Here is an 18,691-nt window from a genome sequence, read left to right as displayed (position 1 = left end):
TCAATGAATTTTCACGTTTAAATTTTCATTTTTTGTTTATCCGTTTACAAGATAATATAGCCTCCCAAAGTTGGGTGGTGTTTGTGTATTATAGGTGTATGTTAGGTGGTATTTACATATAAACACCATATAAGTGTTGTTTGATAAAAGAATCACCCTGTATATATAAAACATAAACGCTTAGACCGTATAATATTATTAAATAGTTAAAGGCCTATGTCGCCAAGGGTAAATGTTTGTTAATAGAAAAAAAAAAAAAATAATATAGTTATTAACTGCAACTGCGCTTTTTAATTTGACGGATAAAAAACTCTTATTCCCGTTTCAAATAAGTATCATAATTTACATATTTAAAATATTTATCTCGTGGCTAACAATTATTCCACAATGTTGTGTGAAGGCTTCATTCGGCCGTATAGCAACACCAATGTGTTTGCACGACGAATGTGCTTTATTGAATTCATACATTAATTTATCAACTTATTATGCATTATTGCATTAACAGAGTTCTTATTAGTTATTAGTCTTGTCTCTTGTAGCATTTCGAACTAAGACATTTTCTCTGTGCGTGTTCTACACTTCAAATTTCAATAAGAATTGGTTAGTTCCTCAACTCTTTTGCGGTCTGTAGTAAAAATAAATAAATTTTGGTAGGTTTACCTAAATAAAATCTCTGACAATAATTAATCACACCATTCTGTATCTACGTATTTTACCCTAATTAACAAATTTAATTGAACAACGTTTAATTATATAATATAGTTTTAATAAAATGATATAAACATAATTTTAATTTTGAAGTTTATTCTACTTAATTAATTTGGTATTATATACAATCATTACAATCGTTACAGGTATTTTAATGATGGTGTTCATATTGGAGCTAGAACTTGTTTTCCCGAAACACGGTTCATTAAAAATAAGCATATAGATTTCATAAATCGATCCTATGACTGATTTATTTTCAATAATAATCGATGTACCATGTACCTATATTATGTACCATGTATATTAACATAGTTTTAAACTTTAGCCTTTAGGTTAGGCTAAATATAGCAAGTGTTTCTAAGAGTAATAGAACAAAATGGTTTTACTAAAAATACTTCCTTATGAACTGTCAGTATTGCAATGTGCATGATTTTACTCTATAGAATTACAAGGTGTTCAGAAAGATGAAGTTTTTAAAAACATTTTTTGTTAAAATGCATGCTTCAGAATTTTGTTATCATCAAGTATCAGAAGGTTGAACCCCAAACACCCCCTCATATGTACGTCACTAATGACCTCATGAGTTAAGTTAATTTTACTAATTGATTCTAGTGAAAAATGTTTGTTTATTTTGTTTATTTTTATACGGAAAATTCAACTCTCATAACATGCACGGGTTAGGGTTAATTCATATGGCTTACCTATAATTATAGAAAATTTGGTTCCCTTTATATGTAGTATGGCTTGTTTTCCTTTTGAAAATCACATGAAATTCCTCAATCAAATGATCCGAAAACACAAAAAACTATCAGAACCAGTAATTAAATGATACAAAAAAATTTCAGAATTTAGCAAACCCACTATTATTCAGATTTGTTTTTAGGATTGGCGCATTGAAAAGGTTCCCAAATACAGGTAGTAAATATTTTACCCTTAAAAAGTATATTTGAATAGGCTCCCAAGAATTTACTATTGAATTGGCTTCCTACCTTTTAATAAAATATATTGGTTACCAAATTGTATTAGGTAATAATTATAATTTAAATTTAAACGACATTCTCTTGAGAAGTTGACGTCAGTCATGCTCAAGATAATCAAATAAATGTAGGATGATTCATAGTCTTAACACTTGGTTTACGATAGGTTACCTACATTGTTACATTAAGAGTTACATAATATCTTAATATATTACATTTTTTACACAAAGTTAATTAGCAAATAAAATACAAACATCTCACAAGAGTGGAGAAAGTATAAAAGCTAAACAATAACAAATTACTAAAGGCTTAGTATTTTTATTTATTAAAACTTCGAATTTACAACATTATTATCTTATTTTTGAATTTCCTTTAGTAAAATAATTAAATTAATAATTATCAATGTTTAATCAGTTAAATACGATAAAAATATAAATTTATCCTGTGTAAATAAAGTAACCAAGTCTTTAAAATATTAAATTTAATATCCTGTAAAAATCATTTCATTCATCAAAAAATAATTTTCCTGTCTTTCATTTCTGTAAGCTTTTCATTTTTCAATAATACAGTTAAATTCTATACACACATTAAAATCTACTAGTACTACAACTGTCTACTAATAAAATCGGTTTAGCTATTATTTATTAATGTTTTCCCTACGTTCTGAATCTGAAATTCTGAAATATTATTTTGACTATAAATTATTAGCATGTACCTACTATTATACTTCGCATTAAAATATGTACCTACCTATCACATGATATATATTTTATGTATTTTTATGATGTAACTATGTAAGTAATAACTAAACTGATCAAAATATTTAACAGTAGATAATATTATTATGTTAAACAATTACATCATAAAAAACACACTTGCGGAGTTTTATCTATTTTTAGTTGGTGTGCAGTGTGGAGGTTTCTAATTATTGAATTTATAAATCATAAAAATGTCTTTTTTCATTTTTTTTTTGATACTGGAATTTTCGATTTTACTGCATACCTTGGAATCATTTAAAAATAATATTTCAATCATATTGTTTAAAAAAATGAACTTGTTTGGATGGTTATCGACGATAATAATCATAATTGTATAAGTATAATGGCCATAATGCTGGCATTTAATAGCATAGGATATAATAATTTGGAAAAACAAATAAACCCATTCGGGTGTTCAAGAACCATTATAATGAAACAAATATATTATGTTTTTATTATTACGTAGTATTATCAAACATTAGTAAAGAATATAGATGCAATGTTTAAATTTTTCTAGGAAACGTGACAGTAATATTTGATAGATGTTTGCCGTGGCGAAAATTACAAAAAACGGTACAAATTTGAAATACATACCAGTAATCTGGTATGATCTTCAAGTTTTCTAAACTTTTGTGAAAAAAAAAAAATATTTATGATTATTTGCAATTTCTTTTTACCGACAACCGGTGGAAACCAAGAGTAACATGGTTAGTTTGGATATTTTAATATTTGTTTCAGACTTTACCATATTCTATACTATTAAAATCCGAATTTTCGTTTATGGATGATACATTCAAGTATTCGTTTGACATTTTTTAACAACTTCACATGATAAGAATACAAAGATAAAATATCTACTGTGCGTAGATGTTTTTATCAAATAAGTCAAAAAATCGAAAAATCGAAAAATCGAAAAATAAACAACATCTATGGAATAGTAAGCTAGTTTTTTTTTATTGGGGTTTGAGGCATCGGCAGCAGGGGTCATCATAGCCTGTGGAACTGTGGGGGAGGGAACTGTTGGTTAGAAAGCTTGGGTGTTTGGCAGAATTTCTAATGGGCGTACATAGTTTTCTGCAATGCCTGGGTGGAAGGCGGCAGCCTCTCTTTCCATAAAGCGTTAACGGCTAGGAAAGCGATGTCACTCATGGCCGGGATTCGAACCGGCGACGGTGCGCGTCGCAACCGACGCCTTAATCCGCCCGGCCACATTTCCATGATTCCAACAATCACGTTATTTGCGGTAATGGTACGGAGAGATCTCTCACGCACTCACACACACATGTCAGATAATACATTTGTAATAACGAAAAAATAAATGATTATTTTTCACTCAAATAGATACATGAAACTCTAATTCCAACAATACATCGAATATCGAAACAATTCTCTCGATATTCATTTTGACAATGTATTCTAATTTTCCTTAACATGTGCGAGTGACCGATTGAGGCACATTCTTATAAATGTATTTAGTTGTTTAAATATTTAAGTTTGAAATGTTGCAAAATTTGGAAAATTTTAACAATATTAATTGCAATCTAAATCACAAAAATTAAAAATTTTGGTCAATTGATCTTTTGCAAATATTAGGAAAGATTCGAATATTTTAGCAGAATGAAAATCGTGATTGTCGATACGTCATATCGTTGGAATTAGAGATAGTAGTTTTTGACAAAGAAAACGCGTAGTTATGAGGCTCCTTGACTATAAACATATCATATTTAATTGATATCATAAATTTCTTAATTTCTAACTTATGAGTAATAGCAAATCGACGAAACAGATAGACCACTATCCGCATCACCTTTGCTAAAGTGATGCGATTCTGACAATGACGATGTTATTGGATATTTCGATATTTTTGTGTTGTACTTACATCATTATTTTATATTTACTAACTACACTACAAAACATATAAATTTAAATTTTATAAAAATAACACAATTTTACTACCTTTTTTCAAACACGAGATCAAGGTGTAGGCCCTACTCACCCCTCCACACATCAGAATGACGCTGCCCTTAGTAGACCATATTATGATCAAATACATATAATAAAAGAACAACATAATGAACTTTTAGTTAACCCCCAACAACTTTGAGGCCGCAATTTTGTTCGTAGTGATAAGTCCAGTGTAACTATGCTTAGATGTAAACCACTGCTTTACTCACGGTCACGGTTTTATATGATATTCGATTTTAAAGGCCTGATGTAAACAAACATAAACTGACTGATAAGACCTCGTAGAAATCAGTGTGACCATGTCAACGAATTTAAACTATTTGATGTCAAGTATATAATCTGGTTATTCTCATTGGTCGAGCAACTGTACCGCCACCAGTTTTTCGAAAAATCAGTGTTACAAATTCTACTTTTGTGTTATATATAATAGTTTAGTGTTGATGTTTGTGGTCACACTGAGCGAAAAACCGTTCAGAGCATCATATTGATTTTATCTATTGTGGTTTACGAAATGTCATGGTTGAATAACTAAGCTATTCCATCTGAAATGTTAAATGGTTTTCTAATTTTCTAATATATTTTGTTCTTCGTTTAAGTGTAACTTTATTAATTGTATTAAATATAGGACGAGTTATAACTTTGGTAAGTATTTAATTTTAAGGCAATTTATTTTTAAGGTAGTAAGAATTGAAAGTATTGTAGCGAGCTGTGACTATATCTATATAATGTAGAGGTTACCTATATAGGTATATTTTAATAAATATGCGATCACGTAGTATTAGTGATAATTCAAGTAATAGTTCAGTTCATAAAAACTTCTATAACAGTAATAATATGGAGCCACGCCTACGATTCTAATAATTATGGTAGCGAGCGACATTGTTTATATATATATAAAAAAAAATATGATTTATACGCAGAGGTTAAAGTGGGGAAAAATTCCAGAGGGGACTGATGTCTCCATAAAGTTTTAAGCGTTCCATATATAATTTAAGAGTATAATGTCTAATATATAAAATCCTAATTTGTTAAAGGGGACGCTTTTTAACCGCCGTCAGAGGTAAGGGGACTGAGTCCTCCTGCGTCCCCCTCCACTTTAACCCCTGTTTATACGGGGATATTATGTAGCGGGGACTAGGAATTTTAGCTCGTCGACGACATGATCGTCAGACGAACAGCAAGATGCGAAGGTCATCCACATAATAAATTATTTGGACTTTGTCTATTTTTTAGTTAAATAATATAATATGTGGTCTTAGCAAAATTGCTTTAAATAAAATATTTTATACTATAAACAATTTAGATTACAATAGTTCTAATTCTCACTATATTATTATAACAATATCTATCATTTATTAAAAAATAGAGTTTCATTAAATCGAAAAATATTTGATTATAAAATATTATTTAAATAATTATAATAATTATATATATAATAATAATTTAAATAAATTATAAAAATATTATTTAACACTTCTAAAGCTTGATACAAAAATTGTAAATTGCATTTGATAATTTGATATACTGCATTAATCAAATATTTTTGAAGTTTACTTAGGTTTTAATTATACATTGGACTAAAACCTATAATGCAAGATTTATCTAAGCGAATAACAAGTAACATAAAATATAACTGAAATTAACAATACCTAGTAACAATAGGTACAGTAAAAATATATTGTAAGATCTATAAAAAATGTTGATGATAGGTAATTGTAAAAGATCCAAAAGCGATAAAATAAAAATGATAGCGAATACATTTTCTTCTTCAGGAATTATAAATAACCTAAAAGTTATAACTTTTTAATTTTAATGATAAAGTATAATATAATATCATATGTCACATATTGCTGATAGTTGTCACTCTTCTTCATACATTTTGCTATCTAAATCTTAAATTTTATAATAAACTACATTAGATTTTAAAATCTAATTACCTTGGGTAATTATATTTTTATGTTATTTTTTATACATACATATCTTCTACCTATTTATAGTAAATTAACCCAATTATCGATTTAAAATTTAGTGCCATAATTACAAACAGTAAAAAGTAATTCATTATCAATATTTTTATTTATTTATAATAGCTTAATTTTAATTTCTCTAAGACATGTTTTGTTAGGGCTTAATATATGGCTTAAAAGTTTTAAGTAAATAAATAGGTAATTGATACATTATGAAAATAGACAATTTTTTTAAATTTATCACATAATGTCCTGTTAAATCTCTCAATAACTGATACTTTAGTTTTTACTTCAGTACTATACACGATGACTAAATTTATTTAATAGCGGTTTTAAATCTTTATAGTAAAATGCCTTACCTTTAACAATTATCATGCAATTTTTTTGGTATATCATAAGTATTCAAATATTTGTGAAAAATCGTTCCAGCCTAGTATTTGTTTTTAAACCAACAGCTCATGCTTATTTAGATAATGTGTCTATTGCTTTAAAAATATACCTAAAACCATTATTATATTTGTATAAAGTATTAAAGTCATGCCTAACAAACAAATCAGCAGAGTGTTATTTAAACTTTTATAAAATGTTCCATCTTTTGAGGATATCAGTGAAATATTTATTTTCTCTCTTTAGCCCGCTTATTTATTATTTTTTTTTAATGATTTTTCAGATTTTTTAGTTATCTTAAATTAAAATCACATTTACAAAATCTCATATTGTCTATGTTAAATACTTCTCAGGTTCCAATAATTAATCTGTACATGATTTCTTAATTGATTATCTTATTTAACTATTTGTAAAGCTAGAGTAGCAAACAACAGATTATGAATATTTTGAAACATATTTCCATGTTTGTTATATAATTCATAAACGATTTTCCTACAGATAATATTTTGTCATTAATAATATTGCCATGATTTAAACCCAAATATTTATTCATTTCTTTGAGTTAACACTATTAATTAATTTATTTATTTAATTGTATTTATAACGGTAAACTCGTAACATACATATAATATTAAATGTTTAATACCTTGAACAATATTAATTAACTTTTCTAACTCTATACTTAAAAATTATCAATACTAAATTTTTATTAAGGAAATTGTTATTTCCTGCTTTTTATTCACTTGCAATAAAATGTTTTTTAAATAGCTGTTTTACTTAGGTACCTACATATTTATGTTCAATAGGATGTTCAGAGTATTTTTTCGTAGTACATCTTCTTTTTGAAAACCACTTTTAGTGCTTATTTCTTTCCAAATATTAGCAATTATTTCAGTATATTTCTCCACTTCCCAAGCCTTAACTTTTTTTGTATTTTTATTATTGTTTTGATTCATCAATTCAAATTAAATTGATATTTCTTTATAATTTTTAAAACATTAAGGAGTTTAAAATTTAGGTGGTAAACTGTGTAATACAATACGTACCTACTCTAAATAATCCTTCTGTTCCTTTATATGTTTTTCTTTATTGAAAATATATTATTATCTTTAAATTTTACTTTATTTTTTCCAATCATATAATTATTAATTTAATATAATTATTGCATTAGGACCTAATTTTATGCTATTATTGTGGCTTAGATAAATACATAAAATGTTTTTGGATCTGGATCTTAGAAAATGATTCATTAATTTTTTCTTGTTTATCTTAAATACAATCTTCAACATATACTAGGTATATTATTATCAGATATTTTTTTCAATCTTATCTATGATATTAAAAATTTTTTCTAAATCTGTTAAATTTACTGTTTGGTGGAGCTTGTATAAAGATTTGTATAAAGCTTGTATAAAGATTTCCATACCAAATTCAATATTTAGTAGGTAACATTATTCTATCATAAGATCTAGATCTAGCTTGACCAACAATTAAACATTGTAGATAGGTAGGTGTTAGGATTGTAGATTTTGGGTTTTTCTCACCTTCAAAATCAAACAGTGTAACTTTATATTTATGAATTTGATAAGAATAATTTTTATACATTTATAATTATTATGTGTATTTACTTATAAAAAATAATTTTCTACTTAAATTTTTATGCATTTAATTTAAATGAAAGATTACCAAAATAAAAACAAATTTTCAACTTGTGACTTCAAGCCCAAAAAAAAATGTGACTTTATTTACACATTTTGAAACAGCAAGGTTACAATTAGTATGAATATATTCAATTATAAGATTTAAATATTATGAAAAGTATGAAGCCACTACTTTGGAAATCATTTCTACTAAATATAGTGGCAAAGTTTCTGGTTTATTAAATTATAACTATAAGTTAGTTTACCTCATAAATTAAGTTAATTTAATCAAAATGGTTCTATTTAATTAGAACATTCTATGCGCAATGAAGTTAGGTGATAATATGTTAATAAGACTCTACGCAAAATGATTTACAAAATCTTATAATTTAATTAATATAAAAAATATTATTGCCAAATAACAATTCGTATATAGTATCATATATAGTTAACATAAAAGGTAGAAAATAAACTAAAAAACAAATTTATCCTCTAGGTTATCTTTTGTTGTTGATAAAAAAAATGAAAATTGAATCTAAATTTTACCATGATTTAAATAAAAATAAATAAACCATAATTAAATTACATATTCTTAAACTTTACTATTTTAATTTGTTAGATTAATATTTACCAAGTTATTTTGGTTTTGCTTCTACTAAAGATGGACTTTGGACTCATAAATGGCCTACAAATGGTTTTGTTATAACAATTTTTTTAAATACATAAATAACATTGTAAAAACTAAAAATAACAAAATTATATAATGAAACAATTAAATATTTTAGATTCTTCTAACATAAAAATACAACATTTAAGTAACCATATTTTAATTGCATCAAATAATTTTTATTTGTTTTATTTGTTAATTGGGAATTCAAGTTTAAGCTTAGAATTTTATTGTAAATGTGTTCATAATTTCATATATATATACAAGATTAAATATTATACTTGATTTTTATTTTCTAAATACATTTTTAGAAGTTTGTTGTAATACAATTGAAAAAATCTATACTATATTCTAATCATTAAAAAAACAATATTTACATAAAGAAAATGATCTTCTATGTGTTATTAAATGTGATGATAATGGTGGGTTTGTGTCTAAAGAAATAAAATACATTTCATTAAATATTATGTATTTTAAAAATATAATATCAATTATCTCTGTTTTCTGATCAAAGTGGGAATGAAATAATAAAATAATATTTAAACATGATTATCAAAAAATCAAGGTATCAGTCACTGTTTTTAAATATTTATTTTATTTTATTAAAAATTTTCAAATGTTTAGTAAAATCTTCTCTACCTATCTAAGATAAATGCTCTTATATAAATTGGTTGGTCAAATTGTATTTCAGTTATTTCAGTAATTTTCTCCAAAGAATATTGATTTTTTAAAGTTATTTTTTGAAACATATTTACTCTTCCTTCTGGAATCTTTCTTATTTCTACATAATTCCTTACGTTCATCATAGTTATTCCGTAAAAATAGTTATTCATCATAATACAAAAAAATTATTTTTAAAAATTATTTGTAGCTTGATGTCTTAGTTTAGTATTTTTTTTCGATACATAGGTTCAGTGCCGCGTTAAGCTATGTTGCCGCCCCGGGGCAAATTAAAATATGCTACCCTTAATTTTTTATTTTATGTTGATCCTTAATTTATCCTAAATTTTCCGTCCTATCAAACACCATAAAATTTGTCGCCCCTGGGCAGTTGCCCCTCCTTGCCCCCCGTTAAATGCGGCTCTGCATAGGTTCATCGTATCAGATTGATCAAATTATAGAACTATGAATTTTTCGAATTCTAATCCCACTTTCAAAGTTAATTTTAGATTTAAATAATGATGAACATATTTATTTTTATCTAACAGTTAGAGAATGATTTTGAAAGTTTATGATCATCTAATAGGTACCTACATTATTTGGACAATATGGTAAATCATTTTGTTTTTCAAAAAGTTCTTGAGATATTTTAAATCGACATCAAAAAAATATCATTTTTTATGGTGACGTTGCTTCTACTTTTACCGATTATTAATTAATTAAAAAAACACACATAAGTTTAGAACAAAAATTATATTATTTCTTACATTATATAACAATTGACATTAACTTCTTAAGTAATAATAATAAGTAATACGTAGTAAGAACTGAATACGCACACACACACACTGATATCGTGCCGTATGTGGTAGATGACGGCATTGTTGCCAATTTCAACTTACATTTTGATCATTATTTATTTTTAAAATACGATTTGCATTCCATTATATAGTGAATGTTTAGACGACTGATGTTGCCAATCCACATAAATGTCTAAATATTGTGTTATGTATTATTAATATAAATAATAACATAAACGTATTGTATAGATATTTATTGTTAACAGTATAAATCGTAATGACGTACATCAGCGGTTCTCAAATTTTTTTGTTCGCAGAGCCCTTATATTCCTAAAAAAAATTACGGAGCCTCAAAAATCAGAAATGTCTATATGAGACAACAAAAATTCATAAAAAATGATGTCAATATTGTAAATGATTTGCTTTTTATTTTTATTTTATGTAAAATACGAATATATACAAATTATTTAATTAATATTAATAATTTAAATTTAATTAATACAGATATTCTCGGGGAGCCACAGAGCCCCTAAACTACTCTCGTGGAGCCCTAGGGCTCCGCGGAGCACAGTTTGAGAACCACTGACGTACATTATAGTTCTACTCGCTAATATAACCCATGGATAGTCCCCACCGATCGTAATATGATACTTATGATTATTGTTAGTATAAAACAGTGGTTCTCAACCGGTGTACCGCGGCACAATACTGTACCGAGAGATCGACTAGGTGTGCCGCGAGAAGTTACTGATATTTGTAATTATGCTGGTAAAAATATTGAAAACGGTAATTTATTTCATTACATTCGTATTGAGTGTGCCGCGAAAATTTGTGATGTATAATGATGTGCCGTGAACCAAAAAAGCTTGAGAATCACTGGTATAAACAGTATACGTCAGCAGTGGTGTATTGGAGGGTATACGCGGGTATACGGCGTATATTACCCTACCACCAGTTTACTGATTTAGTGTATACCCTGTTAAATTACCAAAGATACGCAGGGATACGCGCGTATACCCACGTCTACCTTCAAAATTTTTTTATTGAATTACCAATTTTCTTATAGTTATAATCGTTAGAAAAAAATGTATAAGCTCAATTTTTTGTACCGCATACATGGCAAACAGAACGAAATTATGTGATAAAAAATAAGTTCTAACTCCATCTTATCCTAATAACCTTTTTTTTTGGTGGTGGAAGGGGTAAATAAATCAATTTGAATATAAAGACGCGATGGTATACCTCACGACCCACTATAAGTTAATTTTAGGTTTGGTGACAATTTTTTTTTTTTTGAGAGAGAGAGGATTAAGCTCCCCACCCCTCTCCCCTCAATATACGTCTATGTGCTGAATGTATAACCTAGAAAAAAATTACGAATACATCACTGTAATACGTGTAATATCATATAATATAAATTCTGAATATGCAACAATTGAAAAAATACTGAACTCTTACTCTTATCAAACTTTTACCCCATATATTTAATATTCGCTTTTTTATATTTATTTTAACATTGAGATACACCACCGCGTTTTCCTCTTTCGAACATTAAAAGCATATCCGCATCAGTTAATAATTTTGTTTTATTGTTTTTAACATATAATCACAAGTATGAAGTTGTATAGCTTCAAACTGGATTTATGTTTTATATTTTTCAAAACGTTCCCTAATTTTTTTTCATATTAGTTAATAAATGTATATCTTCTGTGTTATTTAACATACAAAATTGTTTCATATTTTTATATTAAATTATTTCCAAACTTATTGATCATTATGATATTCTCATTAATGTTTAATAAATTATAAACATTTTTAATTTAATTTAATATTGTTTATCAGAAAAATAGAGATATGATTAGTGGTATCTATAAAAGAGAGTTACAAAAATCAGCATTATAAGGTATACATTTTGCTACTGATAAAAAAGTGAATCTAGTCGATGCATTTGGGGAGTTATGAATTTATGATGCTTAGAAGTTTTTGAAAAAAGTGGCTTATTATTTTTGGTGTAATTTAAAAATCAACAACCGTTAATTTAAAATGCTCACCAAATATTCGCATTAGCATTTTCCATTTATGGTAACAATTTTGAAATATTTTAACTCTTTTTGAGCTATTCGTAGCCTTGAGAAATTTTTCCAAAATCATTTAAAATTGAACGTAAAGGTCCTCATAAGTTGCTTTATTAGCAGTTCAAAAATACTGAAGATACTTAAGCACATTTTTTTTTATTTGCATTTTAAGTTCAAATTTTAACAAAATCCATTCAAATCCCTAAAATTTGTTAATTATTTTGAGTTAAAAATTTATAAAAAAAATCTTATTTTTATAGCGAACGAATTTTTAGTGAATTTATGAAAACAAATAAGTATAATAAATTAGTAAACAACTGAACTATTAATACATTCACGTTTCATATAATGAATAGACAGTATATATCTAATCATATATTAACAATCTAAATTAACTATGCTATTTGGTAAATATTAGGTACTAGGTAGGTAGCTACTAAACAGTCAAATTAAAAAAAAAGTATGTGTTTTCAACAACATTCTTACCGTTATTATAGTATATTATTTTCAATTTCATATTATATTAAAATATTTATTTTATTTTTAACCCTTTTCATGTAAATAATAGATACCTTTATTTCTATGTTTTAAATTTGATTTATTTTCTTCAATATTACTAGCTAGATTTCTTTAAGTATTTTTAGACTATATTAATATTTATTAATGATTTTCAAGATATACTAAAGTCGGTATACTGTTACTCTATTCATAAAACATTTCCACCCAAGCTGTCTTTAGGTGTGTATCAAATGATCAAATATATTGATGATTATGCCACGATCCACATATTGTAGTAAACATTTATCATTTATTCTGTTGGAAGCATTAAGCGTAATTTTACAATATTTTATTGTTTTATTATTAGCAATTTTAATAACTTATTGTGAATTGTTGATTATTTTTAATGGTAGAGTATTAAATAAGTTTTTACTGTTAACTGTTTAAGTCTAAAAATCCTAACTTATAAAAAAAATAATAGGTTCTAACCTTATTATTTATAACGGTTAGGTATATCATGTTACTTGTATGCAGAATACATGAAGACAATTTTATATTTCATAATATTAAAGATATTCATAGACCTATGGAAATAATAATTATTTATTTAAGGCTTTAAATAATATAATTATTATAGGTAGAATTTAGATACATAAAATATGCTTGCTACCTACACGAATATTTAATATTGTGCCCTGAATCAGTAAGGGAACATAGTTAAAACATTATTACACGTTACAATAATTATGTTTAAATGTTTATTTCATATTACGCTTTCAACAATGAAGTTTTGAAGAAAAAAAATGTCAGCAAGAATGGATGAACGTAAACGGCGTAAACTTCCTCCTCATGTGAGAAAATCACAAGAAGAAGCAGCTGATTTCAATTTAGAAGTCAATCATGTATATATTTGTGACAAATGTCATGTGTATTTGTTAAGCCAAGAAATTGCATTCAACCACATTAAATGTACCAAAACACCACTCCCTGTGTAAGTATTAAAGACAAATTGCTTAAGTAATTATTTTATTTGCCATACCTATATAATTATTTATAATACATGTGATTTTTTTAGGCATGGTCATCCTATTTTTATAGTTAAATTATGCATTTATTAAAATTCTCTCTTGATGAACTTTTTTCGAATCATTGACATTTTTTTATCCACTTAAAGATGATCTTGCGACAATGCTAACTTCGGTTTTTCAAATAGGAACCTCCTCTTTTTAATTTTTATTAATAAGCTAATTTTTTTCAAATTTTTATATATCTGAATCAAAATTTAAGTTAGTAGTTTTTGAGTTATGAATCTTTGTGTTTTAAGGTAATTATAATAATTATGATGTCTATGGTAATGAAGAAGTCGATAGAGGTTTAGAGGATTTGAAAAAAATAGCTATTACTATTGATTTATCAATAAAATCATTTGTAAAAATGATTCAAGTATAACATAGCATATAGTCTTTAATTTTATAAAATAATTTTTAAGGGTTTTATATTATATTATTATTATATATATATTTATATATACAGTGTTTAAACTCTAACTGAGAACACTCGATAAATGTACGTAGAGTCTTAAGATTTGAATTCTGTTTTTTACTTTTGTTGCGTGATTGATGGCCGGTTTAGATGAAAAACCATAAATTTTAAATTCTATTTAAATATTATGGACAGATGAATCGAAGTTTACAAATAATGGTGTTATTAATAAGCAAAATAACTGTTACTAGGACGATAAAAATCCACATTGGACATTTGAAACCAATAATCTAACTGTTTGGGAAATAAATGTTTGGTGCAGTTTAATTGGTAGTAAATAGCTTGGTCCATTTTTTTATGAAGGAACACTCAATGGAAGACGATATTATAATTTTTTATTAAACGAATTACCGATGATGCTTGACGATATTCCTTTAGCTCTAAGAGAAAATATCATTTTTCAACACGCCGGTGCTCCAGCACACAATGCTCACATAGTTCGTTACTATTTAAATGCTAAATTTCCAAATCGATGGCTCGTAACTTACTGACCCATTGAATTGCCACCACGATCACCTGATATTATGCCACTAGATTTTTTTTTTATGGGGTCACTAAAAAACAATAATGTATGCCGACCTTCCTATAAATCTTCAAAATTTAAAAGATCAACTGTCTCATGAACAAATTACAGCTGCAACAAATAAAGAATTTATGCGGCGCGCTGAATCATGTTTAGTTCATGGTGATTGGTGGACAAAAATTTGAAAAATGTATACGATAAATGAAATAATAACTAAATAAATTTATATGAATTGTAAGAATTGAATTTGTTATTAATTATTCATACATTATAATAGTCAACAGATCCATTAAATGTAATGAAATAAACATCATACTTATTTACGTTTTTTCTGCTATAAGTTATAACTCTTACACAAATAATTACAGTGAAAATTGTACAGTAATTGAGATTATAATTATGTGTAAATATCAACTTAATAATTAGGGATGAAAATGTCAAACCTAAACAATCCTAGAATAATTATTTTAAGAGTCACAATCAAAAAACTGTAAATCCCGTGTATTTTGCAGTTTTTTGGTTGAGTTGCCATAACTTGGTCAATTTTGAACTAAGAAAGTTGGTTTACCTACCAAAATGCATTAAAAAATTAGGCAAAAAATAATTATTGGTTTAAATATGTGGTTACTATTTAAGAAAAAAAGTTGTACTGCGCATGCGCATGTCTTATTAAGTTAAAAAAATTCAAAGGCCATACAAATTTGTATCTTTATGTCATTACAACCGACCGAAAAACAGAATTTAAATCCTAAGACTTAACGTAAATGTATTGAGTGATCTCAGTTAGCGTTTACTCACTGTATAAATTATATCTTTAGTATAAACATTTTATTAACTCAGAAATTACTTATTAGAATTTTGATACAGATACGTAGGTACATCAAAGATTCCTGCTAAATAATTTTCAGTAAAAAAGGTGTTCTCATTTGAATAATAGAAGTTGGTATAGTAAACGGACACTCCTTAAATAGTAAAAAAAATATATCAGAAATTTGATACTATGGTATTTAAGTCTACTTAAAAATACTAAAAATCAGAAATTGAATAAATTTACCAACTATTATAGGGAAAAATGGGGGGCATGCTTAAAAAATCACCCTGTATCTTATCATTAGAAGAATTTCACAGAATAAATAAATTATTGTTTTAAAATCTGTTATTGAAATAATTGTATTCAATAGACTTTCGTAACGCTACTTACGAATTGCATACCGTATAAAAATAGGTAGGTATAAAAAGTTATTCTCCCATTTGCGTCCAGAGTTTTTTTTAGCACATCTGAATTACGTCCCCATTAATTGTGATATCTAAAATGTTTAAAGGCGAAATTATTAGCTATTATCAATTATTTTAGTATATTTTAGTATTTTTTCAAGTATTTTAAGACCTTTTCGATTAGTTAAGAATAATGTTTACAAGTCAAAACTACATGTTAAAATGTTTTATCGAATATTATTTCGGCCAACTTAAGAGATAAGAACGAATTTTCTATTTAGTTATTGCAATATCTATATTGACTAGTGACTAAACCATAGAAATTTGACCAATAAGATTATATAAGATAGAACCATAACAAAGTATATAGGTATGTCAATAACGTATGTAACACGCATATTCCCCACTTTTTACTAAGTGTTACGATCTCCGCGTCTCATTGGTCGCATATATCAAACATGAAGATTGGAGAATCTAGCACAGAGGTGAAGTGAGGATGCGCAAATAAGAATAAAATATGTTTTGTTGCTGACATACCTTTTGTCTAATCACAAGGTTGCTTAATGTTAAGAGTAGGCTTGTGCAGGAAGAAATAGATGCAAGGGTGAACCTACGGCTACCTATACCTATTCATAATTTAGTTTATAAAATACATATAGCTAGCGCTAGATTCGCATTTACATCAATTTTTCCCTGCGGGAATAGGCGAGTAGCGTATAATGTGTGTAACGTATAACGATATCTCCACAATCCGAGTGTAGTATATATTTTTCTCTCTTAAACAATAATAACTCAAGATCTCTCTATTTCATCACTTTATAAATTTTTTTTATAGGTTATGGTTATTTATTAGGTTATGTCTTTAAAACCACTACCAATATATTATATTATTCAAATTGAAATTTAGATTTTGTTATTTTAATTATTACATTATATTTAATTATTATTATTTTTTACATTAATTTTGTATACGTATGAATGAATGATATAGACCTAGAAGCAAAAATGTTACGGATTCAGTACAACATAATTTATTACAGTCAATTGAACCAAAATTAAGTATAATAAAAAACAATCAGGTGTGTCTTATTATTAAAATTATATTTTCATTTAAGTTGAAACATTATTAAAACTTTAAAACTAAACATTTCCATTGCATGTTTTGAATTAGACTGATAGCGCTGCAAAAAATTATAGAGATTTTCCTAGTACTTCAGCCACAAATCAAAGTTCTACTTCTGTTTGTACAAAAATTGAAAATCAAAATTATCTTCCTGTTTGTACTAATGATCAACTCGTTGAAGTTATTGATGGTAGTAGTATAATATGTAAGTCATTTTAATATTGTTAAGCTTAGTTTTTTTGTTAGATTCACGCTGTTTTCCTGATGGTGTAACTCAATCGCATAACTAAACAAACAACAACATTTTTTGCATTTAATGAAGTGGTAGATGATCAACTCACAGCATGTTGTGAGGTTTCAATTTTTTTTAAACTTATAAATCACGTAATTTTGTATCGTAATGTTGAATTTTGTTTAGCTAAAACAACCATAGCCAAGCAGTCAAAACAAAACCCGATGACTTCAACTTCACTAAAAGAACTGCTCAAGGTTTCAACAACAACTACATTCACTGAAGAAATATCTGAACATATCAACAAACCGACTACCGAGTGTTTAAGTTCTTGTAGTCTAATAGAATCATTTATGAATGATATCAATACTCTTAAAAATAAATATGCTGAATTAGAAGGAAAAGTAAACAATATATTATCTACTGTAGATGTAGATAAACTGATAAAGAAGAAAAAAATGTCTAATTCCATTATGCCTGAAAATAAAGAGGAAGCAGAATATGATAACAGTACTTCCCAAAGAAGACAAAATGAACTTAAAGAAGAGATTTTATTATTGTTGAAAAACAAATTTGGAGAATTGTAGATTCATTCACACAGGCGCGTATCTAAAAACATTTTTTTAGAAGAACGTGCTCCGCCTCAAATGTAAATTCTCTTGTCATTTGATACTCACGCTATAGAGTAAGTGGTGGAAATACGTAGCCTACGATTGGTTTTGGTCACCGTCGAGTTGTGCTCTCTAGTTAATGAGAGTATAGTAATTACAATTTTAAATGTTTAATAATAAGGAATATTAATTTACTTTAAATTCCGAAATATTATATTCATTTTGTTAAATATTTCTTTTTCTTTTGATTTTATCCTCTTCTAAGCATGTATAGAATATTAAAAATTCAGTTATTAAGTGTCTGTTCCAATTATTAATTTATTTATTTTAAGAATTTATGTTA

At 26.7% G+C, this 18,691-nt stretch overlaps 1 protein-coding gene across 1 annotated transcript; it reads left to right on the top strand.

The window, feature by feature from the left end:
* The first annotated feature begins 4,915 nt into the window (after positions 1–4,915).
* Positions 4,916–18,691, top strand: LOC149055152 (uncharacterized). Its single transcript, XM_089229183.1, has 5 exons — positions 4,916–5,050; positions 13,891–14,093; positions 17,374–17,461; positions 17,554–17,710; positions 17,924–18,691. The coding sequence occupies exons 2-5, from the start codon at positions 13,906–13,908 to the stop codon at positions 18,322–18,324; spliced, it is 834 nt and encodes a 277-aa protein (XP_089085309.1). The 5' UTR covers positions 4,916–5,050; positions 13,891–13,905; the 3' UTR covers positions 18,325–18,691.

This window comes from Diuraphis noxia, unplaced genomic scaffold (genome assembly GCF_037042655.1).
Source record: "Diuraphis noxia isolate RWA-SAM2 unplaced genomic scaffold, SU_Dnox_SAM2 contig0005, whole genome shotgun sequence".
NCBI lineage: Eukaryota > Metazoa > Arthropoda > Insecta > Hemiptera > Aphididae > Diuraphis > Diuraphis noxia.
The sequence above is the reverse complement of the archived record's forward strand: the minus strand, read 5'-3'. Positions and strand labels throughout refer to the sequence as shown.